This window comes from Choloepus didactylus, chromosome 16, assembly GCF_015220235.1.
Source record: "Choloepus didactylus isolate mChoDid1 chromosome 16, mChoDid1.pri, whole genome shotgun sequence".
Classification (NCBI taxonomy): Eukaryota; Metazoa; Chordata; class Mammalia; order Pilosa; family Megalonychidae; genus Choloepus; species Choloepus didactylus.
The window spans coordinates 68,520,215-68,546,145 of NC_051322.1; the positions used below are offsets into that span (position 1 = coordinate 68,520,215).

Sequence of the window (25,931 nt, forward strand, 5' to 3'; positions counted from 1 at the left end):
ATGCTGCTGCCGCTGCTGCGGGGCGGCTGCTTCCCTTCCTCCTCTCCCGGCGGCGGCGGCGACAGGGGCGCGGGGGCCGGGCCGGCGGCGCAGCTGCAGCGCGGAGCCCGCGGGCCGCCGGGGCCGCTCGAGCGGGCCGACGCCTGGCGCGGGGCCGAGCCGGGACAGGGGGCGGCGGGCGGCGGCGGGCTGCGGGCCGCGCGGGAGCCGCATGTGTGCATGGATCCGGGCGCCGCGCGGCAGAGGCGGGCCGGGAGCGGCCTGGGCGCAGGCTCCCCGGCGCTGTCGGGCGGCCAGGCCCGCCGGAGGAAGCAGCCGCCCCGGCCGGCCGACTTCAAGCTGCAGGTCATCATCATCGGCTCCCGCGGCGTGGGCAAGACCAGCCTGATGGAGCGCTTCACCGACGACACCTTCTGCGAGGCCTGCAAGTCCACCGTGGGTAAGGCCGGGGCCCTCGCCCGCCGGCCCTCGCTCCGCCTCCCGCCGTGTGCAGGTGGCCCTCTCCCCTGCAAGCCCCTCGGGTCCCGGGCCTCAAGCCATTTTCGTTTCGTCTCCATGCAGACTGGTCCTTGGGCCTCTGGACCCCTTATCTTCTCCCATCCCAAACTCCTCGCATCCCTCCCTCTTCCCGGGTGGGAGACGACGGCCCCTCCCGCATCCTCCAAGGGCCGGCCCGGGGATCAGCGCGATGCGTTGGTCCCTTCCGGCCCTCGGCGAAAAAACCCCGGAGTCTTTGCCTTACTCATCTAGAAAAGGAAAGGGAGGCGGGAAGCAGACAGTGTACAGCAGTTAAAGTTAGGGCCACCCACGCCGCCGTGGCGCCCCTGGGCAGATGGCCAAGGTGGGTCTTCGTAGCAAATTTTGATCCGTTAAGTTTGCCTTGGGAAGAGGATGAGTGTTTCCAAGGTAAAACAGGGCTAACTCGAGAATGGTGAGCCCATTTTTATGAAACTCGAATAACGAAGTTTAGAATTCTCTGTGGAGACTCTGTAGAGACTGGTGAAACTAAAACTCTGCTAAGAAATTTTTTTAACTGTGAATATGGGTAGAGCTAGTTTGTACTTATCCCTGACCTCAAATAACCCGGTGATTCTCAAAAGTAGGGACAATTCGTGCAGTACTATTCGGGTCAGGAGGTACTATATCCTCAAGATCTAAAATGGAAACTGCAGGGGAAGTTTTGTAATGAAGTCAGGTGTACAGGACTTGACATTGAGGTTTGTCCCTCGGTGTGTGGAATGAAGCTTCTATGGAAAACCCCTTAGAAGCTGTCAAAGGGGTGGTTCTTCAGAATATGGAGAAGTCATCTTAAGTGATATGCAATTAGGGATTTACCCCTGGGAGATCCAAAAAACATGGAATGGTATTTAGATTTGAAATATAGAATTAAAAATATCATTCCATGTACTTTTCCAAGGTTCAAAGAGCCCAGTCTGGTTTAATTGGAAGTCTGTATGTTTTTGTGCTGAGAGGGCACCCAAACAACACTTCATCTTACTTGTCATCATAGAACTCTTGCTTGGATTTAAACTGGCAGTTAGTATTATAACCAGTGGTAGTTCCAAGGGCACTTATATGTGAGGTTTAAAGAGTACAGTACAATTTTGAGGTAAACTGGTTTTAAATTGTGGTGTGACAAAACAGCTACATTTAAAATGTCTTATTGAAAAATTAAATCCCCAATTTTTGTATTGTCTTTTTTGTTTTGTTTTGTTTTGTTTTTGAGAATTTGTTTCCCTTAATGCTTTTTTGGAATAGATCATTTTGGAAATATTTGTGCCCTCTATACCCAGTTGATTTTTTTTTTCCAGTTTATTTTTAAAATGTTGGCCTTGGGTCCATAAGATTAATATTCATTAGCATAACTATACCTCTGTTTCAAATATCTAATTTTGGATCCTATAGGGTACAGGAAGTTGATAATCCCTCAAATGAAGTGTACACTGTTATTTTAGTACCTGACATAAAAGTAGGATTAAAAACAATTAGAATTTTCACTCTGTTGTAGATCCCCACGTAAATACATACAAGTGAGAGATGATATAGTTGTACTGTGTGATGCAGAGAAATCAGTACAGGCTTGGTGGATGGAGATGAGAAAAGGAGACCAGACAGTTTGTTTCTCTGTCCCCTTTTAATAACACACCCCCACTCCCCACCACTATGCCCACTGTGGAGTTTCCTATGCAGTTGGGTCTATGTCTTGCACATTTTTGTTTTCTCCTATAGAGCTTGGCTCAATTACTGTTTATTGTGGAATTCAGAGAAGGATAACCTCTGGCCTGATCCAAAGTATTCAGACAATTTAAGAAAGCTCTCAATAGACCCCCTTGGATTTCTGCCTCCACGTTGCTTTTTCCTTCTGCTATCAGTCATTTGCTACTGTGTGTTGGGTGCTATGCTACCCAGTGGGGATTCAGGGATAAATAAGACATGGTCTCTTTCCAGAACTGGATCCAAGCCTGTGAGAAAGTGGATTCCAAGTGGGTAAGGGCAGTGGCAGGGACGTGGGGGGTTTATTCGAGTAGCGCAGTGAATATGCCACCCATCATGTATAGGCTGAGGGCTGGCCAGGGTTGCCTTTGTCTTTGCTGGAATGCTGGGAAGAGAAATTCATCCCTTGAGTTCCTTTAGAAAAATGCTCCTTAAGGATGGTGCTGGGTGTGGTGTAGAATTGTGGTTGCCTCACCTGAATGTCATCTCCACAGAGTGTAATTAGCTCCACTCAGAGAAAGTCTCTTCCATGGTAGCTGTTTCCCCTTAACCTGCCCAGGCTAGCAAACTTGTGCTGCTCACGACAGCACAGGGTCAGGGGAGACCGTGAACCACACAGCGTGGCCCGGGATGGGCCCCCAGATACCTCCAGACCGAGGTGGGTCATTGAAAATAACAGCACAGTGTCATTCACAGGCTAAAAAGAGTATCCCCAGTAAGTGCCTTTTTTTAAGTGACTGAGATGGTGGTGGAAAGCCTAAGAAATTTGAGATGCTGTATCTACTATGTAAAATTTTAAATGAGCAAAGTATTGATTTTTTATTTTTTCAAATCAGACATTAATTTGATTTAAAATTTACAAGAGTACAAAAAGTTACAAAGATTGTTTGTAATAATTGGCCTACTTAATAGAAATTGTCTAGCTGGATATTATTTTCAAATGTGATTTTGTAGTTAAGGGATTGAGTTACTTAGAATTGGGCTCTGACAGATTGTTTTAAAACCACAGGGGCAGCACTTTAAAGTGTAAGAGTTGGAAAAAAAAACTGCTTGGCCATAGAAATTAACTACTATCTAACATTCCTCTTTTCCTCATACTGATGGGTATATCAGAAACATACTTAGCTACCTACCATGAATCTGTGCACACACGTGCATATGCATGTATGCACATACACCATTGCTTTCTGAGTGGAAGCTGTGGAAACCATCTCTAGCAACTCCAGATTCTTGGTCTAGCTTCCTCCTGTTTGACTCCCACTAGAATCAGCCTGAACAAGTAAATAAGCTTTTAAAAAAAGTATATTTCAAAAAATATTGCTGTAAAATGATATATAACTACTGGAAACTAGTGTATTAGCCTGCAGAATTAAGTAAGCTGTAGCAGTAAGAATGTTGTCATTTTGTTGAGATTGAAATGGTTTTACCACCCCCTCCCCTGCTCCAGCAGCACTGCATTCTAGAGAAAACATTCAATTTAGAAATGAGGAACCGGGGCTCTTGATTTTGCTCTGCCACTAACTAGTTTGTGACTTTGGATAAGTAATTTGGTTGTCTGTGCATATAAAATAAATAACATTCTGTTGGTACTAGCTCCCATTTGCTGAGCATTTACCTTGTGCCAACACAATGCACTCTTTCTAATTCTCCCAAGAATCCTGAAAATTATCTCCACTTTACAGATGAGGGGACTTCAGTCCCTTAGAGGGTAGCCAGCTTATCCGCTGTGGCACAACTGTTAAGTAGTCAGGGTCTAGATTAGAAGTGAGTTCTTTTCTGTTTTTCTGACTGTTCCATAGCTTACTTTGGGATTTAAATTTCATCTTTGGTGAAAATACTGATGGCTCACAGCCCACACTGTAAAAGCTTCTTGCATCCTGATGCTCTTTCCTGGTTATCTAATTTGCCCCACTCCAAGGCCCTGTGAAGATAATGATGTAATTGTTCCCTGGTATCAAATGAAATTGACTGTCTTTTACTAAGCCATTGCCATAACTTGTTGCTTGCCTTCTGGATATTAAAATAATACTCTGACAATTGCATTTCTTATCTAAAATAGTCAATTATTTGACTTTCTTTAGCATTTTATAAATTTGTAAACTACACCCAAATTCCATAAATTAGGTCTATTTAAATGCAGGAGAAGTAGGAGTAAAATTGCCTAGACCAGAATTCTGATTTACATGGACAGTAAAATTTCCACCAAAATCCTGGAGCCCAACACAGGATTACAGTTCTTTTATTTTGCCAAGTAAGGACATGTTTAAAAACAAAGCAAAACAAAAACACGATCACCAGCATTTTAAGAAAAGATTCAGATTGAAGCAGACAGAGAAACTTTAGTTCTGAGAACATTACTACTTTCTCTTCATTTTTTCTCATTTTGAAGCAGTGCACTGAAAAACTTGCAGACAGGCCCCCAAGAAGCCAGCTTTAGATGAGGGTACACTCAGCATCTGTTCCTATGGGAGGCGTCCACCCTGGAGACCGCTGGGGGTGCCTCTGGGCCCTAGTTCACCAAGGCCAGCAGTTCTGGGGAGCTTCTTTCACCTGCAGGGTTTGCCTCCTGTGGCTCTGACCTTGAAGGTCAGGTGACATGGTGTTAGTGCAGTCTACGAGAGTCCAGTGGCTTTTCCTACAAGCATTGCAGTGGCTGTCAAGGAAAAATTGGCCACCTGAAGTTTATTCTAGAAACTTATGGAAATTTCTGTTAGAAAACCCAGAATGAGCATCTAAATTGGATTAGAATCCTAAACCATGTGTTTTATTTTGCTCCTTTGTGATCATTTGCAGTCTCAAAGCTATGTGGGATCTGCTGAAGTGTTTCCCTGGTAAGCAAATTGGGGGACGTAATCCAAAATCTTCACTCCAAAAGCCCCAAACGCTGCAGCTCTCCAGTGTCGTTCCATCCATCTGGAGAGTAACTTGTACAAAAGATCCAAGCCAAGATGATGTAACACGATGACTCAGGGAGATGTGGGTGGGAAAGAAACACATGTGGCCTGGTTAGCATCGGGTTGTTATACCAGCATGTTAGGCATTGTGTGATAAGGTTTATTTAATGAATTCAGTGCAAACTCATATGCTTGTACAGAGCACGTCAATGTGGAATAAAGTAGCTATCTTTCAGTGAAAGTGTGCAGCTGTAGTTGTGGTCAGGTTTTCTAGGCTGAATAAAAATCTATTTAAAGACCTGGCTTTAGATCTCAGGGATCTTCACTCAGACTGGGCCCGCCATGAGAAGGAAAGGTTTCATGCTGTGGGATAGAGATCCAGATACTTGGAGATTGCCTCTTCTCGTCCAGTCTGTGAAATCCTCCAGAAGCCATCTGTTCACAGATCTTGGAACGGAGCTCAGAAAGCAGAGTAGTTCCTTTGAGAACTGAGAGGTCCAAATTATTCTGTATCCTTGGGTGCCAGGTACATTGTTTTAATTAAGCATTTGTTTGAATTGGTAAAGAAAACATAGTTTTGGACAGTAATCACTCAGCAGATGCTTTTTAAGCAGCAATTTATATTTATGTAAGACACCTTTCTGGTAGCCCTTTTGTAGGACGCACAGCTCGTGCCTGCTTACCTGGCTTTTGTCCTTTTCAGAAGGGGAAGTGAGTCATGGAGATGGCCATAATAAGATGCTATAAAAGAGGTAAAATGCTGTTGCATTTCAACAGAGGAAAGCATTGATTATTCTTTTGTCCTTTTATCTCACATCCTTGACATTTGGAAAATATTTGGAGAGCCAAAACCACAAACCTAAAGTAATGCCCTTATTTGAGTGTGGTTATTTTTTTCAGAAAGTCTTCATCCTTTAAAACAAGGAAATACAGCATAAGCTTAAAAGAACAGTATGTATATAATCCACAGAAAACCTTGTCCCCAAATCTGGCAGACTCTACTGTTCTATCCTTGGTGCTTACATAATACTTTCTTAGTTTAAAAACAAAGCAAAACAGAAAGATAACTCTCCTAACTTTCTTAGCCCTTAATTTAATGTAGAAGCTTCAGGATCAGGTGAAGAAACAGTCTCCTATGAAAGAAGAACTGTCTTGGGCTGGGCGCTTGGCAGTTTTCAAGTGCGTTCTCTCCTTCGTGCCTGGGTGGCATGAAGGAGAACCCCATCACACTCCCCTGGACTGGCTGGAGAATAACACACCTACACACAAATTGCCACTTTTAATTTTTCTCAAGGGAAAAAACACTCACCCTTCTCCTTGACCATTATCTCATCCTTCTGGGTGCTCCAGTAGGTAGTGTGGCCTGTGGAAAGAGTGAGTCAGACAAGCGATTGTGGATTTAAACCCCAGGTCCACCAAAAGCTGTCACTGTGTCTTCAGGCAGGCAGCTTAACCTCAGTTTCCTCGTTCATAAAAGAAAAAGTGAGGCTTACCCTGTTTTCCTCCTTCATGGTACAGAAATAAATGGGGATAAGATACCTTAGTGCCTGGCCCCCAGAAGAGGCAATTATAAATGTTAGTTTTGATCCCTTCTCCTAATTTATACTATAGATGCAAAGACTCTGAAGCACTCCAGAATAAAAATCCTGATCCTCTAGAGGTCCATACTGAAATATATACAGATGAAGATGAAATATCCACATGTAAACACGTGACCTGGGTAAAGGACCCCATCTATTTGTCAGTCCCCGGATTTCGATTGACCTGTTCTCATTGCTAAGTAAAGTTAATGTTCTTGGCGTTTGAAGAAATGTCAGCTGAGTCACCATTTTGTTCTGCTGGGTTTTTCCCAGAGACTGTCTCCCTTCACCCTACCCCACCCCACAATCTCTGTTCTCGTCCTCTTAAAACCAAGAGCTTGAACTGAAGCCATGGTTTTTCAGCCAGGGTTTTGGCTGTAGCCGAGGAGCAAAAGAACAGGGTCTGTCCAAGCCAGACATCCAGCCAGGTCACTCTTACTTTGAGGAGTAGTTTTTAAATATTTCCCTAGTAATGAAAAATTCTTTTTGATGTTAAATATGTTTATACCTCCATGCCCTCCTTTTCTTACTCATCATTTGAGGTAGTGGTCGGGCAGGAGCATAGCCTGTACTCATCAGCTCGGTGGTTTTGGGCAAACTGTGGACTCTCTGAGCCTCCATTTCCTCATCTGTAAAATGGGGACAATAATAGCATCCCCCCTGTAAGATGAAGAGGTTCAACCCAATTAACGTGCATAAAGCCCTTAGAATAGTACCTGAAACATAGTAAACACCAGAACAGAGTGAGTTCTTTGTTTTCTTATTGATAGAGGGACTACGTGCTTCCTCTGAAATCCTACGTGTGTGTGTATACTTCTGTCCCTCCACAGCACTCCTTGGAGGGCGACAGCCTGGCACTCATTCTACTTCCCTCCCTCCCTTGCTTAACAAGGTCCATGTGTTTGTTCCAGTCACATACAAGGCACCTCCTGGGATCCCCCCATCCCCCACATGTCAGGAGGAGAGAGATAGAAGGTGAGCTGTCTTTATTTGCTGGGGTGAGAGAGAGGCAGCTCTTACTAAACTTAGGGCAGACATCTGATATCCTTAGACCTGACCTGGTGGGCATTTTTTATGACATGGTAATTTCCCTCTTCTAATGGTACCTATTTCTGAGACATATTTGACAGTTGAAGTACTTAGTTGCTCTTCTGTTGAGTCCTCATATGGTTTAAGTAGGAAAAGACAGATAATATGAAATAATATGATTTCGCAAATTAGGATGCTTTCTGGGGACAGTACAGAATTGAGGCATAGGTCTGTGGAGGGCCAGTTTGCTTTGTGCGATGCTTTCCTGTGGGGTTTGTTTTCTCCTGTGGCAGATAACGTAGTTCAGGCAGAAGACTGGGCTCCCAGCAGGTATTTCGTTTTCTGATGTGAGGTTTGCCTCGTTGTGTGACCTTGCCACACTTCTTAAGTTATTTTGCTCACTCATGGAAAATACTTGAAATCCTCTCCCTTAGTAGGAAAAGTATATCCCAAATTATACAAGAGATATCTTGGGGGGGGGGGGTCACTCTTACTCTACAAATTTAAGATAGTTGTTAGAAATTGACAGTCACAGCACACCCACCCTTTGGATTGAGACTTACTTCAAAGTGTTTGAAAATCCTTCAACTCCTTGAAAGTGTGAAGTAAAATAAAATCTAGTCTGGTTCAAGTTCCAGTTCTTTTGTGGTCAAGGAAAAGGGGAAGTCTTCATTCAGCTGTAATCAGAGCAGGACCTTTCTGGTGTGTTTGTTGTTATTTCACTTTCTGTTGCAAAGGAATGTGAAGAAAGAAGCTTGTTTATTTTGGCTGTTTTCATTTTCATAACTTCTTACAGCCCAGCACAAACAAATACAGTAGTGATTTTCCTAAATCTTAGGAGCCTTAGGGTACTGCTGAGGTGTGTGGCAAACCAGTATGAAGAGGGTACAGTGCCAGCTTTGCCCTTTAACGGCTTGCTCATGGATGTGAGGGTCCTTTGCACAACACACTGCACCTTTCTCTTTTTCACCCATTGGATTTGTGTTCCAGCAGTTTCACTGCAGGTAGTGGTGTAAATTTGAATCTAGGGTCTGCTGCTTGCCTGCAGACGGTGTAACCTTAGGCAGATTCCCTTGTTCTTGCTCAGCTCTGGTGTCTTCCTCTGTGAGATGGGGTTATTTGTGCCCAACCGAAAGGGCTGTTGTGAGGATACAAGGCAAAGTTCCTGGCACAGAGTGTTTGCTAAATGTCAGCCGTAGTCATTATTATGAAAAGGAAACTAAGGTCCAGAAAGAAGACACAGTGACTGAGCGAGGGCAGGAATGATAGCCTGTAACCTGTGTCCTTTCTAAAGGCCCCACAGAAATATATTCAGAAAGACGTCCATAAAATTGGCAAAACAGTCTGCCACTCCTGTTATCAGAATAATCCGCTTGGTGACGCCTTCACCTTCTAACTTACTGTATAAACTCTTACGGTCATGATTCACAGTGATGGGTGGATGTAGAGAATTTCACTTAACGTGGATTATTTACCTGAGAAATATCAAGTGATGTTTTCAGGGGCATAGGAAGGGAAATTCAACCCCACAAAATTCTGAAGAGTGGGGTGATAGGAAAAAATAGTAATGTTTGCCTTGACACATAAAGTAGATGCTATGGGCCAGTCAGCCATCAATAGGAACTGCTCTTCGACTTGTTTTTTAATATCCAGGCTTGAACTCACCTGATCAGTTCCACCAGTAACCAGTAAAAGCTGAATAGATGTGTGTAAAATGTGTAGTGCATGTGTGTAGTGTGTGTACAATTGTGTGTGTATGGTTTTGTGTGTAGTGTGTGTATGATTGTATGTGCATGTGTGTGTGCATGTGTGTGTACCTGTGTGTGGGGGTGCCTGTAGGGGAGTGGGGAGGCCCCTGGCATAAAAGAGCTCACTGGCCCCGCAGCCCCAGGACGTCTTGGAGTGGTGCCCTCTGAGCCCTGCAGGTTGGAAGATCTTGGGCCTTCCCAGATGGTCCCAGGGAGGTGAGGAGACTTTAGCATCCTTTCATGATCTAAAAAGCCAGGAGGTGGGAGCTTTGGTGGGTCATTTAACCCACTCCCATATCCCTGAACTTTTTTTTTCCCCATTAAATGTGAAGCTTCTCAAACTCCATGTGGGGCCTGCTTGAGGCTACCTACTTAGGATGCAGTCCCAGATTGCTACCCTTTGAGATTTAGGAACGGGATTTCTGCTGGACCTTCATTTCACTTGAGTCCGAGACACAAGCAGGGGCACTGAGGTGGGAAATGTTCCTGTTTCCCGGGGAGCTGGAGCCAGTTTTCAGTTCACACCATCTTTGAGAGGGTAGAGGCAGCCTACTTGCCATCTTTCCAAATGCTGTTGTGTCACAATATGGCACACGGAGCAGGCAAAGTAATATCCTTCAGGTGTAAAAACGACCCAGAGAGGCGAGGTGGAGGCTGGGCAGACTCTGGTCAGTAGATAGGAAGCTGTGGAGAGACTTGCTGTCTGGACAGTTTGGCATGTCACCATCTGTGGGGCTGGGCACTCGTGTGATGGGACCGTTGTGGGTTCTCCAATAGCTACAACTGGTTCCTACTGGGCATTTGGCATATTGAAACAGAAACCACTCTTTTAGTATTTTGAAATATGACCTTTCATTTTAAAAAGCACTGAGTTCTAATAATTTTCCCTTATTTCTTCTTGGCGTATTTAGCATATTGGTAATATATCAAATGATTTAATTGATTTTGAGAAGTCACAGTAGTTTTCTATAGTCTTTATTTCAAATGATTATTGACATTTGACATGCTTGTGGCATGTTTTTCCTTTTTTTTTTTTTTAATCTTCAAGTAATTTGCCCCATTTAGTCATTTTTATTAAGGTTTAGCAACAGATCTAAATTTACATTGAAATTTTTTAATGTGAGTGTAAATGGTGACAAAACCTATTTTTCCATCTCTAAGTGAAGACTGTGGTGGCATCGTGGATCAGACGAAGGAGATCTTCGCTTACATGCATTCTGTAGTGTGCAGAGTGCTTTTTACGTGCTATGCTTATTCCAAGAGCTGGGGCAGATCCAAGTGTAACAGAGACTGCCCCATCCTTTAGGGATCTACTTTAAATACCAGGAATTGTAGGAGAAATGGATGCTCTATTTCCAGGGTGGTGTTTGTGTGCTGAGCCCCAGCCCCTCACTGCTTTCCATTCCGCTGCTGTGCCAGCCAGAGCTCGAAAGCATCAGCCCTCCATTTCTGCCACATTGGTGTGCTTTTCCCTAATTTTTCTAAAAATAGTCAGCATTTCTGCTGACACATTCAACATTTGCTGAGGAGGAGGGAGTGGATTCCATTCATCAGATGTTTTTGGAGTTGTTCCTGTGTCCAGGCACATCCCAGGCTTTAGGGAGCCAAGATGGCTGCATCCTTAGAGCACGAAGCCTGGTGGGGGGACTGACAGACAACTAAGACCCACGGAACACCTTGACAGGGGCTACGAAGGAGAGCGGGTCCCAGAGCTTGGGGCACAGAGGAGAGGTGTGGGCAAGGGTGGATGCAGGTGGGGTAGTTTCAGGACCCAGGAGAGAAGGTTCCCCTTCCCTGAAAAGAGAACAGCAAAGAAGGGCCTTTTGCTACCCAGGGTGCGTGTGGTGATGTAGGTGTCGTGGCAGAGCTCCACAGGGGCCCCGAGTGGTCAGGGCCTCCCGTAACGGAGACCCAACCAGGGCACCTGCAGGAAACTAGAGAGGTGCCATCCCCACCCCACTTGGCGCCTTGTTTTTAAAAATGTTTCCTTTGTTGTATCCTCTAATTCAAGTATAATATGTTTCCAAGCCATAAATTGAGTTAAGTTTCCAGTCATTACAAGCTATTTAATGGCTACTAAATAATGGTAAAGGATATTTCATTTAAAAGGGAAGACTATTTTAATGAACTGTTTTCTCTTAGGGAATTTTAGATTGAACCACTGCGTCTTTTTCTGTTGTTGCTATTGATTTTATAATTAATCTACTCACTAAAACTAGATATTCATTTTGGGTAAACAAAGTCTTAATTCTAGTCACTGTCAGTTAATCTTTGTTCTCATATTAAAACTAGTAATGTATTTATAATCGTGTAATAATGTATTTATTTCCTGATTTTAAATATTAATGCCCTTTTATTTTTATTAATTAAACCTTTGTGGTTACAAAAATAGTCCTAGTGTAGGACTGCTGCTGGAGTCGGGAAAGTTGCTAAAATTGGTTGAAAAGGAGTGTTTGACATGTTCAGATTCAGAAGAACAATTCTTAATAGAGAAAGCCTAATCAAAACAAAAAATTATCTGCGCTGGCTGTTTCAAGGGATTCTTTTAGTTGATTTGAAGCAGAGCTCACAAGAGGGTATGATATGACATAGGCCAATTCCCTTCAATAAAGCAACAGCTGCTGTGACAAGATTTAAAAAAACTACAGCTCTCAACTAAAAATGAAAAAAAAAACCTCATTTAAAGTAACAGAAAACAAACGTAAAGAACAACAGTGTTGGTCGTATGACAGAATATGAATTTGATTTTTCATTTGCCGTCACAGAGTAACATTGTGGCAGTGAAATCCTACCTTTATTTTAATATCAGGAAGACAGTGTTTTGTATTTGAGCTGTGCCTTTTGAAATCAGGTTGTAGCATATATATCCAGGCTGTGTTTTGTATCTTATAGACTATCACTTCCAGTTAACACTGTTACCTTACGGTTAGTCATTGCAGACGCTGTTGAAAGATACTGATTGTGCACAAACCTGCTTCCTGTTTCGAGGCCATGTCAGAGGCATTTGACTTTGAAAAGGAATTCAGTTCCAGAACTGAAAGTGAAATTGGATTAACTAGCTTTTTGTTCAGTGACATATGAAATTGTATCTGATGTGAGAGATTGATGCCATTAAGAATTGTAATGTAGCAGAGTATTCTCTAGCATTGTGGGCTTGTGACATTGTATATTTACACGGCTTCTGACCATACCAGAGGGCTGCCTCTCCTCCCACCTTACTCCCTGCAGTTGTAAACATTCCTCTGGGTCTGCGCTGTTGTCTGCATGGTTGCTAATTATAAAGGCTGGTCACATGCCTTTCACTTCACCTCCAGCATATCTTCTGACTCTGAGGTGTTGCCTCTGTTCACAGGGGTGAAGAACCCAGGAGCCAGTGCATGTTTGTGCTCTTCCAGCTGGCAAATGTCTACGGACTTCATGTTATGTGCCAGGCATTATCGAGAACCCGGGTCTGCAGGAAGCAGTCAGGAAAACGTTCCTAGTTCTGAAACTGAGCCCGCAACCCTTTCATTTACTTTTCTTAGTTGTGAAAACTGTATAAAAAATTTGTTGAAACATTTTAAGTTTTCTGTAACTGAGAAGCGTATACAGTAACATATGCAAATAAAAACTTGGTTTTAAGAACTATATCTGAAGCTTTAAGGGCTGAATTGGAAAAAGATGATGCTGCATGATAGTTTACTTAGTAGTATCAAAATGAGTAAAAAGTAAATTACTCATTTTGTAATTAGGTAAGTTAATTTGTGTAAGTAAATTTAAAAACAATTTTTCCCACTACTGATGACATAATAAAGAAATCATGTTTCTGTTTACCAAAATTTTTGTGAATACTAAAAAATTTAATACAGTAATTTCTAATTTTAGAATAAAGCTGTTTGAAATCAAGGTTAAGTTTCCAGTGTTCCATGTATCAATTTTCCCTCAGATAACTTTGAAAGTCATTCATTTGTTAATGTCATTTTTACATGTAATTTTAAAATGACATTTATGCTAAACTTGTAGCAGTAATGAATTATATTACAAACACCAGATGCTAAACAGATAGTTCAGGATAAAACATGGCAGAGGTTGACCTTAACATCTGTGTACCTAAGCATGAGTAGGACTCGCAGTTACAGATGTGGGTATACTTTCTTTGGAGACTTAGTGATATCAGTGCTTTGTCTTTCCATTTTTTGGTACATATATAAAAATATACAAGTAGGATTATTTTTAGGACAAATTGCCTCTCTATTGGTTGCTTCTGATTTCTTGTACTTTCTTTTATTTATAGGCGTTGACTTTAAAATCAAAACTGTAGAGCTAAGAGGAAAGAAAATCAGATTACAGATCTGGTAAGTGGAAGAGTGTGCCCCAGTGACGTGCCATGTATGTCTAACACTAGTCCATATGCTTGTCTAATGCAATTAACTGTTTGAGCTGGTTTGCCTCTCCTACTTGTCTTCTCCTTTGCTCATTTTAAAGTAAAACAAACATTGCCTTCTTTAAGAGGTAATTTACAAGAGAGTACGTTATTTCATACTCCATTTGCACATGGGGAGTCGTGGAAAGAGGACTGTTACTTTAATGGTAACTAGCTCGGAGCCTTCATGCCTCTAGTTCCAAATCATTTGGCATGCGTGTCAAAACTGTCCTCACTAAAATGGTTGCTCAAATGCTTGTCTGCTTGTCTTTAAAGTTATTTTGTGTGATCATGTTCAAAGAAAGTCCAGTCTGTTCCTGGCCAGATTTGCACAATTTAAAGGCAGATCGCCCGTGGAAGATGGAGGCTGTTCCCCGTGGCACAGCCTACCTGTTGCTGCAGGCCAGGCGTAACTTCCCCTGTGCCACTGTTGCCACGTGATGGCAAATCCCCATGATGCCAACTGGAGAATGAACTCAGAGGCCCCTGTCTGTCTCAGCAGCCGGCCTTCTCCAGTTCCTAATCCGAACGAGATACTAAACCAGCTGTGTCATGACTGTGTTCCACCCCAAGAGCTTCCTGTTGGCCAGTGCTCCACAGCGGTGCCGAGACGCCCTCTGTGGCTAGAGCCACTTGTAGACAGACTGGGGCCAGTGTGGTGTGAAAGTGGTGCCGTTGTGGTTTTCTGGGAATGCCATTTTGTTTAATGACACAGGTGCAGTGTACTCAGCTTACTAACTCCTCTTGGCAGGTCACCCTCAGCTCTGGTTGTTTGTCCACCATGTGTGTGTTTGCTTTCATCTGCGTTAATTGCTGCTTCATCTGTGGCATCACCAGTCACCTAATGCTTGAATGTTAGTGGCATGTCTTCATTCTCCATCCGTGTCCCTTTCTGGGCACACCTGCAGCCAAGCCAGCGTTGCTTGCCGACGGAGGTGTCTCAGGTAATACCTTCATTTGGTCATCTGTGACTATCTGTAACTCACTTTAAGGATCTGTTTTGTTTTAATTGTTTTTTCTTTTTTTTTTTTTTTTACTTGATTATGAAATGTTGTTAGTCTTCTTTTAAATAATTGAAAAACAAAAAACAGATATCTTTATTTTAGCCCATGATTGAAAAGGGAGCAAACTTTTTTTATGTTGCTCCTCATTTTTGAACTCTGGAAATGGCAACAAAAAACCTTGCATGTGAGCTGCTCTTTCTCATTGGAAGTTCTTTAAGGTGGAGAGCACATCTTTAGAAGGATTGGGGGTCTGCCCATCTCTGTACCCAGCACTAGTGGGTGAAATACTTGTTAATGAGGAGATTGTCTCACAAAGGGTAATGTAGCTAGTATTAGATAATTGGGAAGCTTGCTTTTGGACAGAAAAGCCTTCTCTGAAAGCACCTCCTCTCCTGCTTCTCCCTCCTCCTTTGCCTTCATTCCTACATTTTTCAAACTCTTTACAGTGTTGGTGAGGGGTATAACTAAAGGAGGAAAGATGAGATTCATTAGATTTATCAAAAGGTTGATTGCAAGTTTTCTACATGGAATATTCAGTGATTAGTCAGAAAGTCAGAATTATCTCTTCCTGAAGGGATTTTCCACAGTGAATGACACATTCACAGTATGTTGACCACTTTGTTAGTCAAATAAAACTCAAAATATGATTTTTATCTTCTGAAATGTTTTATTTAAAAGATGAAAAAATCTTTTTATTCCTTATTGCTTGCCAGTAGGAAAAAAGTAAGTATTGGCGTAAAGATTCTACTTCCTATCACTTAGCATACTGCGTGGCTTGTCCAGGACTTACGAGCAGTCCCTGACTGTCACTTTGTCATGGGCAGACTGTCACTGTACTCTATTGTAAGTTGGAGCCCCCTCAGGAGCCAGTATGGCTGAAACCAAAAGCAAGCACCTCCTGGCTGTGCTCTCCTTTTCCAGATCATAAATCCATGTGGCCTTGCCAGCTGGTTTTCAGTGGTGAGTTCTTGGTAGAACGCTAACATTTTCTTGATTTCTGCACATAGCCAGTATAACAAATTATTGTATATAGATTCTTAAAGGTCTAAAGTATCAAAATGTGCAGATGTCATTGTCACATTTCTCAGTTCCTTGACTATCTGTGGTCAGAAAATAATCATTTTTCCCATCTCTGTACTTAAAGTATTTCCAAATGTATATATATAAGAACTTCCTGGAAGTATAGGGAAAATAAAATGGGTTGATTGTGATTTAAGAGTCATGAGCGCATGCTGCTTTGAATTGATAGCCAAATGCTGTCCTGGACGTTATACAAGTTCAGTTCACTGTGTTTGAAATGAACTTGAACCCATGAAATTTATCTCCTTCCTTTAGGCAAATATAAAATTAAATTTATTCAGTTGAGTCCCTTTATTCTAGCAGAGAGAGATAAGAATATGATCATGTCAGCTGTAGCATATGATAATTGAGCTGATGTTAAAAAACCTCAACTCTCTTGAAATCAGCTGTCATTACAATGCAAATTCAAGTTCATGGAGATAAAGATGAGAAGTAACCAGGATTCCATATCTTCATAGAAAGGTGAAAGCATGATCAACGCATTGGTATTTTATCATCTAATTTTTCGAAAAGTAGAGACTTATTCAGGATTTTTATGGTACTAGCATATTGGTATTTAATAAGTATTTGCTGAACGGAGGACATTTCATTTACCCTGTTTTTTTCACCGTACATGATAGCAGAGAACTTAGTATGTAGAAGAAATAAATCAAACATTGGCAACCTGAATATTTTGGGAATACAGAGTAGTCTTTCAAAGAAAGATACTTTTCTACCTTAAACATCCAGAGCCAGGCATAGAACAGACAGAATCAAGGAGTAGCCTTACCTGGGGAGCAGTGAACCATTTAATGTTTCCTCCTTGGGATTTTTATAAACTAAAATTACTTGCTCATTTATTTGGGTTAGAATGATTGCCTCAGATTTTGCATTTAGAGGTCCGTATCCTGTTTTGTATGTCTTATTCAAAACCAACAGAGGGGTCCGTTTTCTTGGTATTTTTAAGATTCTTTAAGCACATTATCTGTACAACTTTTTTTTTTCCTACATCAAAATTGCCTTTTACTACCCTTGGTTGTTGGGTTTGTATGAAAACATCTATTATCTTTAATTTCTCTGTTTTTTAGCTCCCAGTTCCTGGATCCTAAATTCATTGAATCTTAGAGGAATGAATATGAATTGATTTACACTAAAAGCCAGATTAAAATTACTTAGAAAAGATTTATTAAGTGTGTAGTTCCCAAAATGCTGCGATGAAGATCTTATATCTACTTGCTATTTAAAATTGCAGTGTGGCGATGCTGTGCAAATTTCAGAGTAGAAAAATGCATGCTGTTTTTAGCTTTTTAAAGAAATGGGAGATGTTTCTTAACAGTATTTGTACAGCACAGAATATTTTTTTTAAAACAGAGATACTTCGTGAGATCCTAATTTAAACAAGCCACAACTTGCGATAGGATGGGCAGCCATTCACTCTCTGAGAGATGTAACTCTTTATTGATTTGAAATATTGATGTCTACTCCCAAATGCCTAGGCTTAGAGAAATAATTTTTATTCATTGGTTCCCTATGTAAATGAAATGGATCTGAATCAGTTCATTCTCAGCCACGTTGAAGTTGCCTAATAGTGTGGTCTGTAAGTTGCTTTTAGAAAACCTGGTGGATTCAGTATCCATCTAGCATATTCTTTAGTTTTCCAGGGTTTTGTTGTTTGTTTGTTTATGGCAGTTCTGGGTCAGAAAATAAAGTTCCAGAGTCATTTGTTTTGCCTTGAAGTGACATCAACTTTTTGCCTGTTAGACATGTCTCCTCTTGCCCAGCAGATATTTGTTAACTGCCTGCCATGGTTGGGCCAGTGCTGGGCCCTGGCAAACAAAGCAGACACTTTTGGCCCCCTGAGGCCTCCGTTGGGGCTAGCAGTGGGCTCTTGTATCCTCTCAAACGAAGCAAATGGCTTGACTTTACGTGAAAATGCATGTTCCAGCATGTTTGTTTGTTTAACATAATAACACATCACTGATGTGAACTAATATGATGAGAAGTTGTCTTCATTTGCCTGGCCTGCTAGAGTGGGTGGGTATAAGCAACAGGAATTTGTTGTCTTGAAGGTTTGGAAGCTAAAAGTCCAACATGAAGGTTTCGGCAAGGCCATGCTTTCTCCAAGGTCTGTAGCGTTCAGGTGATGGCTTTCTGGCCATCTTCTGTCACATGGCGGTCTTTATCTTTCCGTGTCCTCCTCTGGTTTCCACTTCCTTGTCCAGTTTCCTTTGCTCCAATGTATTGGATTAAGGCCACCCTCCTTCATTTTTGCCTCACCTTAATCAAAAACTTCTACAGAGGTCCTATTTGCAGATAGATTGACACCCACACCCTGACTGACCTTAACTGGTAACATCTTCAAAGGCCCTGTTTGCAAATGAGTTCACGCCCCCAGGACTGGGGGTTAGAACAGAGCATGTCTTTATGGGGGGCGTGACTCAGTCCCCAACAGAACTCCAGTCTGAAGGAAGCCTTAAAACTTCAGCACCCTCAAGAAAAGTGTTCTTTGATTGAATACATTTGGAAAATATATCATCCCTTTTCGGAAACTCACATGTTACATTAGAGTCTTCTGAAAACCATTCAGTGAAGAATTCTGGCTTTTTTTTTTTATTTACTGCGTCGTCCCCCAGCTTACTTGACCTGTCACTCCTGTCTCTCATCATGGCATTTGTATGCCACAGGTTTAGGGTTCTTTGAGAAAAGCTAAATTGTAGATCATTTTTAGAGACACTTTTTCCTTGTTAGTCTTTCCTAATCAGAAGCTCTGCCGAATTTATTCAATGACCAGAAGAACCTCATTTGTAATTAAAAATATATGATGGTTCTCAAACCGTTTCTTGACTTCTCAGATAGAGAAATATGTCTCAACCAGCTTCTGCACACTCTTGTGCTTAGGTCATTCTTCACACTGAAATGGTCAACTTCAGCCTGGAGAACAGAGTTCTTAGATTCCAAATTAGCAGGCAGGGAATAATGAAGTTTACTGTATTTGCAAACCTCTCAGATAGCTTTCCTCCCTTGTCCTGTGGCCACCTGTTCTGTTTGGAAGCATTAAGAAAATAACAAGACTGATTCTATGGCATTTTCAATGGTAGAGGGCCATTGGTCATTTTATCAACAAAATCTGATCTTAACCATCTGGGTGGGTTAAAGGAGAGTGGCAGGCTGAAAATAGTTTCATTTTCTGTGCATTTTCTCATTGTTGTCATGTCCCCATTTTACCTGTGAGAAAAGCAAGGTTCGGAATGGTTGAGTTCTCCGAAGAAACCGGTTCCTGGAGCCAAGGATAGTGCCCACGTGCCCAGAACCCAACCACCACCACCACCACCACAGCTCTGCATGGTGCATTCTGGCTGCAGAACTTCCCAAAACAGCCCGTTCCTACCCCAGATAGGTGCTGAGCCATTGTTAATGCTTTTGAGAAAAGGGAGAAGTAACAGCACCTTTACCTCTTATTTTACCAATTTATAGAAGCAGAATACTTGGAAAAATTGACCTGAGCGTAATTCTTTATGACTAAAACTAAAGCAGTTTAATATCCGCTCCATACCCAATTCCCTGTACATCTCTGCTATTCCTCTTATTCCCTCTACATCACTTTCCTTAAAAATGGAGTAGACGGGAGGCCTAAACTTTCTAGAAAAAAGTTAATGGTTGGGGAGGGGGCATATATTCAAATGTACTTTAATAATTTATAGTATTAAATTACTTTATAGTCTTGTAATTTTATTCCAGATTGTCAAAAAAATCTTTACAAAGGTTATGTTAGCTTAAGTTAGCTTGTAAGAAGAGTCAAGGAGTCAGAAATTACCTTTATACTTCATGACATTTCTGTGTGAATTCTCACATTGGAAAGGCAGTCATTTGGGGAAAATTAAAATTTTGCTGTGTGAAGGATTTTAATATTTGTAGTTGGGAACCACCTGTCTTTTTGGCCATAAAAATTCTCATTTGCTTTTTTCAAAATCCTGCTTAAATAGAAATTGGGAGGTCTTTATGTTTTTCTTTGGTTATAACTAGCTCAGAAGAGCTGCCACTGCTCATGGGAATGGCTCTGCCCTGGGTGTTGACACAGCTGTGGGAGTTACCTGAAGAGGCAACGAAGGCCCTGCCTTAACTCCACACAGCCATGCTGCTGGTGTAGACAGGCCTCCAGGACTGGAGTAGTGGATCCTTTTTCTCCTTTGCTCAGATGAAACAGTAATAGGTAGACTGCCCGATGCGCCCATCCCCCCTCAGCACTGGCCCTGGGGGCTGGGGAATGAGAGATGATAAATGAATCCCTGTTGACTTGGAGGGCATGGATTTCTTATGGTCTTAGGACACCTACCATTTGGCATCTGGGGGTATGGGTGTGGGTGTGAGCATGGGTGTGAAGTTGGATTCCCAGTGTGTCATCACTCTCAGATCTGTTTAGGATTTTTTGTAAATCACCTAAATGGAAGCTATCAGAGGTTACTTTTTTTTTTTAATAATAAATTTTATTTTGAAATAAGTTCAGTCTTACAGGAACAGTTGCAAAAACAGTACAAACCCCATACATAGAACTCCAGCATACCCCGACCCCCCTCCCCCCATACCCCGATCCATCACCTTTAAGATCCTGTCACACCATTGTCTCTTTCTTTCCCTCCCTCTCTCCCTCCCTCCCTAACACCCATCATCTATTGCTCTGTCCAGAGGTTACTTTTTAAGTACTGTTATTTTAGAACTTTTTCCTCCTGTTTTATTTTGGAAAGACAAGAGCCTATATTTTGATGTTGTATGAGCATACCTATTGCTGATTTTCTTCCTTTTAGAGAAAGATATTCTGGGTAATATGTTGATCTGGGCTTACTATCCATCTCTGGCCATCCAGTTGCACCTCTGAGCAGAGCCCCCTTGTATCTCACATACAGCTTTAGTCAGCCTGAATCTTCCTGCTCTCTTTAAATGTAGTTATCAGACAGGGAGAAAAGACAGCAATAGGCCATGATGTTTTTGTTCACTTTTATTAGAAAACAGAATTGTAGTGTCTTGTCTGCACTGGAACGTGGCGGGGCTTGCTTTGCGTGTTGTCTGGGAACTGATCTTGCTGCTCTTTCTTAGGGACACGGCAGGTCAGGAGAGATTCAACAGCATTACCTCAGCCTATTACAGAAGTGCCAAGGGTATCATACTGGTATACGATATCACCAAGAAGGAGACATTTGATGATTTGCCCAAGTGGATGAAGATGATCGATAAGGTGGGTGTTGGATTCCCTCGGAGGGGAACGCCTGGTTTATGGGTGTCAGCCGTCATAGAAGGAAGAAAGGGAAGCTTGTATCCAGAGCCTGCTTTTAACTACCGAGCATCATTTAATCCATGTTGCAACCTGCAGCAGTGAGAGCTATATATATATCCCGGTGTTCTAGATGATGCAAAGGCTCGCAGAGCTGGTAGAAAGTAAAGTGAGGATTTTTATTCTTTCTCCTGGATCACTGGCTGCAAAGCCCAGACATTCTTCCATGGACTTGGACCTGCAGGCTCCCTGTTTCTGTGTCAAGTTCAAGTGGACGCTCATCCTATCAGTGTCTGCAGTGCAAAGCTCAGAGAGAGCTGGCCACAGCACAGCATCCCCTCAGTCTGCCCTCAAAAGTACAGGTGTCCTTTGGCTCATCATATGAACAAGAGTAGATAATTACTGAGTAGATAATTACTGATAACCTGGATCCATGTGCTTGGTGTAAACTAAGGAAGGCAGAGCAGTGGGCATGAGATGTGACGTATACAGTTGATAACATTTTGACAGTTGAGTCTTTCTGTTTCCCTCTACGAGTGAGCGAGTCCTTGGGTTGGCAACTGTTTCAGGTTGTCGCTCTGCCAAGGTCTCGGGCTCCAGTGCTCTCCTTCTCCTTGGCCCTTGGAGTTGGCCTCTGTGTGAGCTGTGACGCCTGTCCCCTCTCGAGTGCCCACTGTGTCCCGGCACCAGTCCTGGTCCTCACCACAGTCCTGTCGGCTGCACTTGGCCAACCCTCCCAGGCCAGGCTCCCACCATCAGATGTCTCATCGCAATCTGACTGAAAGCATTTTTTGGAGTACAGAATATTAAATGAGTTCCCCAAGAGAGCTTAACCTTTTTAAGAAAAATTATATTGTGCCTGTATTTTTTTTTTTTAGAAATATAGCCTAACTTTTTCCCTAATTATAAAATTAACAATATGTCTCATTATAGAAAATTTGGAAAATCAAGAAAAACACTAAGATCTAAATTAAAAAATCTATAGTTCCACCATCCTGAAAAAACAATGTGCACTCATAATTCCTTTTAATTTTATACCTTGCTTATTTTACTACACATTTTATCATGAGAGTCTTCCTATGTCATTAAATGTCCTTCTAAATAAAACTTAATTTTTTTTTAATGACTACATTTTGAATATACTTTACCTTATTTAATTCTTTATTTTGTTGGATTTCTAGATTTTTTTTTTTTTTTTTTTTGATTGATTGATGACCATTCTGACTATCAAGCTTTTCCAAGATTTTAAATCATTTCCTTAGGTGAAAGGCTTAGGAATTACTGGGGCAAAGGCTAGGAACACCGTGGTTCTGAATGCCTGTTCAGAAAGCACCAGGATCCCCGTGAGAGCCGGCTTATGCACCACACAGCCAGCCCTGCCCAAGACATAGTTGACACTCACAGATGTGTGAAGGGAAGATGAGAGCAGGGTTGAAAACTACAGTCCTGCTTTCCACTTCCTCATCGGTGTATGACAGTGCCCATCTTTGAAAGGCAACTTTTTTTTTTTAATTCCGCAGTATGCCTCAGAAGATGCAGAACTTCTCTTAGTTGGAAATAAGTTGGACTGTGAAACGGACCGAGAGATCACCAAGCAGCAAGGTGAAAAGGTAAGGAAGGGAGTACGTAGGTGTAAAAGAGCCGTCACAGTTCTCACTCTTTATCTTAGCACTCAATACACTTTTATAATTACGTAGTATTTCAAAAATCTAAAAAAGTACAAACAATAATATAAGATAGAGCAATCATTAGCGGGTTTTAAGAGAAATTATTATAAATACAATTATCATTCATTCGCATCTTTCTCAAGCTTTAACTATTTTTAACTTCTTACTGCTTTAAGTTCCTTTTGTAATGGAGAAAAAAATATATTGCATTATTATCTAATCTGGCATTTTTACAATGAGAAAACATTTTTTTTTTAAACTGTAAAAATTGGTTTCATAGTCTTCTCTCATTCTGATACATAATCCTCCTTGTTTTTTGCTGAGTATTCAGTCACAGAGAAAGAATCATTGATATTCATGTTTTACATGTCAGATCCATTACAGTTTCAGAAACTTAGGCAAATAATTTGACTTGAAGGACCTGGTATCACCTTAGGGATTTTGTTTTGTTTTGTTTTGCTAGTTACTTATAATGTAAGAATCTGCTGCACTTTGTGGAATTTCTATTTGAGCATGAATGGGCTTCACAGGCTTTCTGGCCCGGCCATTCCCTTTGAAGCGGATCCCACAGGATGTGATTACCCAGGTCCCAGGGGCGCGGGCTACAGGCCTCATGCTCTCACATTGGACTGAATTGCACCCCACACGTAGAAATGTACTTTTGTTCTTAGTTTGCACAGCAAATAACCGGGATGCGGTTCTGTGAAGCAAGTGCCAAGGATAATTTCAATGTGGATGAAATATTCCTGAAACTTGTTGATGACATTCTGAAAAAGGTAAGAAAAAGTAAAAGACAAAGAATTTCTCCATCATGGAAGCATTTAATGTGAAATCTATTGTTGTTTTTTTGTTTTCTTTATTTTTTCATTGATAATTTTTTATTTAGAAAGGAAAATATAGTAGTTATTCTGAGGCTCAAGAACCAGGTGAAGTCACTGAGGCCAAAGGCCTCCAGCTTCCTGTTGCGGCAGCAGTTTGCCCTCCCTGAGTTTTTCATGTCACTTGGGAGCTTTGCTGAATCATATTTGTGCTTAGAATGAAGATACAACTTGGTGGCATGACTGAGCATGGTATAATAATGCACCATGTTTATTTGACATTTGCTTTTCTTTTTTCTCATTTTCCCACAAAATAATTAAGTTAGAGGCAGACAGTGGAGACCTGGCAAAGCGTGCAGCTCTCTTAGCTGTGCCAGGAGCCCTTGGTCTTTGCTCATTCCTCTCGGGGCTCTGCTTCCTCGTGGGAGCGCGTTTCCGGAAGCGGGTCTTTTCCTGGTGCGGAGCTGCAGGGAAACTGCCTGACAGCTTCACCCAGCAGCCTAACTCCTTCAGGCCTCTTTAGGGTTACATTTTTAGTAAGAACTTGCTTTGGTTTATTTGTATTATTAAGTATAATCTGCTCAGTTCCACCATAAATTCAGAAGCTTGTAATAAGATGGTTGTTTATATAATTACCAAAGGTTATTTCTTTAGTACTGATATAACCCCTCAGAATGTAGAGCCATTTTTCATTTCTTAATATATTAAGTTTTCATTATACTTGATTCTTTGAAAGTAAATGTGTAAAAAAAAATTAAGTATTTATGAGGTCGGTCTGGTCTCTTAACCGAGGGTATAAAATAGGCTAGGCGGTGTTAGGTTTTGACATGGAGCTCCATGGGCCTAGTTTTCATTTTTTGGCTTAATATTTTAGTGTCTAATTAGACTTGAATGATTAGGGAGCTTTATAGATGACAGTGTTTTGTTTTCATATTATCGTATGAGTTGCAAGGCATTTATGTTATACATTCTGTCATTAAAATGTATTTGTTAGAAACGGCTTATTTGTCTTTTTCCTTTGTCCTTGAGATGCCTCTGGATATTTTAAGGAATGAGTTGTCCAACAGTATCCTCTCATTACAACCAGAACCTGAGATTCCACCAGAACTGCCTCCACCAAGACCCCATGTCCGATGCTGTTGATTTGCTACTTTGGAGACAAAGTGGAAACAATTCCTGGAAAGGGGAATAACTCTATTCTGCACTACAATCATTTTGACAATTTCCTTTCGCACTTTGTAATCCAAGTCAGAGCTATACACTAACTTGTAAATATGCAAATATGCAATCCTGGGTAAGTTTTGGTTATAAATTCCATATTTCCCTCCAAATTACTATATTTCATTCATAACCCCAGTGTCTAGTGCACATACACTGGGAAACGTAGTACTTCGAATATGAAGAATGGAAGAAATACAAGGTATAATGTTTCTTGAAATAAATAATATAAATGTCCTTGTTAATTATATTATGAGGACAGAAGCTATTCTGATAAGAAGAGAGAATGTGGTGCTTTGCTTACTGTTTTAAAGAAAATTTGTAAAACTAAAGACTTTTTGAAAAATGCTATCTTAAAGTGCTTTTTCTTTATTTACAAGACATTTCCCCCCCCCCCCCAGCTGTAGCATCTTTGAAGTATTGGAGTATTTCTGCCACAAAGCTCAGATCCATTTACAGCCATCATGTAAGATTATTTATTAATGTTATGTAATTGTAGAATATTACTGGTTTAAAGAGACTGAATTTGACTTGGTCTAAGGCTGCAGAATTGTTGTCATGGTTTCCTGACAGACATACTCTGTACTTTCAAGAACTGCAGAGATTCAGTAAAGTGTTTTTGAAACTATAGTAGATGATTTTAAAACAATGCTGCTGCCTGAACAAATCCTGTTTAAAGGAATTTTAAAGAGATACATTTTACTATATCAAAGAGCATACCTGTATTTGCCTAAACATTCTGTACCTTTGTAATGATAGGACCTCCCCCTTCTGGTAAAGCTTATTCCTAGTAAGACTCAACCGTGCTCATTTTGTTTTGTTTTGTTTTTTTGGCGGGGGGTCTGGTAATGAATTTGTGAACTCTGTCTTTGGTATATCTTTTATTAAACTGCACTGTTTTGTTTAGTCAAAGTAAATAAGTAATTATGTATTTGAATAACTCGGCGTGTCTTGAGTGTTGTGGTATTGAGAAGCCTTGTGGTCTTTCTACACTAATGAAGTACAAATAAAATTTTGTATTTATGAATGACA

General features: G+C 41.3%; 1 protein-coding gene across 1 annotated transcript; it reads left to right on the forward strand.

The window, feature by feature from the left end:
• On the forward strand, positions 1–25,931 carry RAB12 (RAB12, member RAS oncogene family). The gene is made up of 6 exons (XM_037806051.1): positions 1–439; positions 13,739–13,799; positions 21,022–21,160; positions 22,717–22,806; positions 23,535–23,639; positions 24,711–25,931. The coding sequence occupies exons 1-6, from the start codon at positions 1–3 to the stop codon at positions 24,822–24,824; spliced, it is 948 nt and encodes a 315-aa protein (XP_037661979.1). The 3' UTR covers positions 24,825–25,931.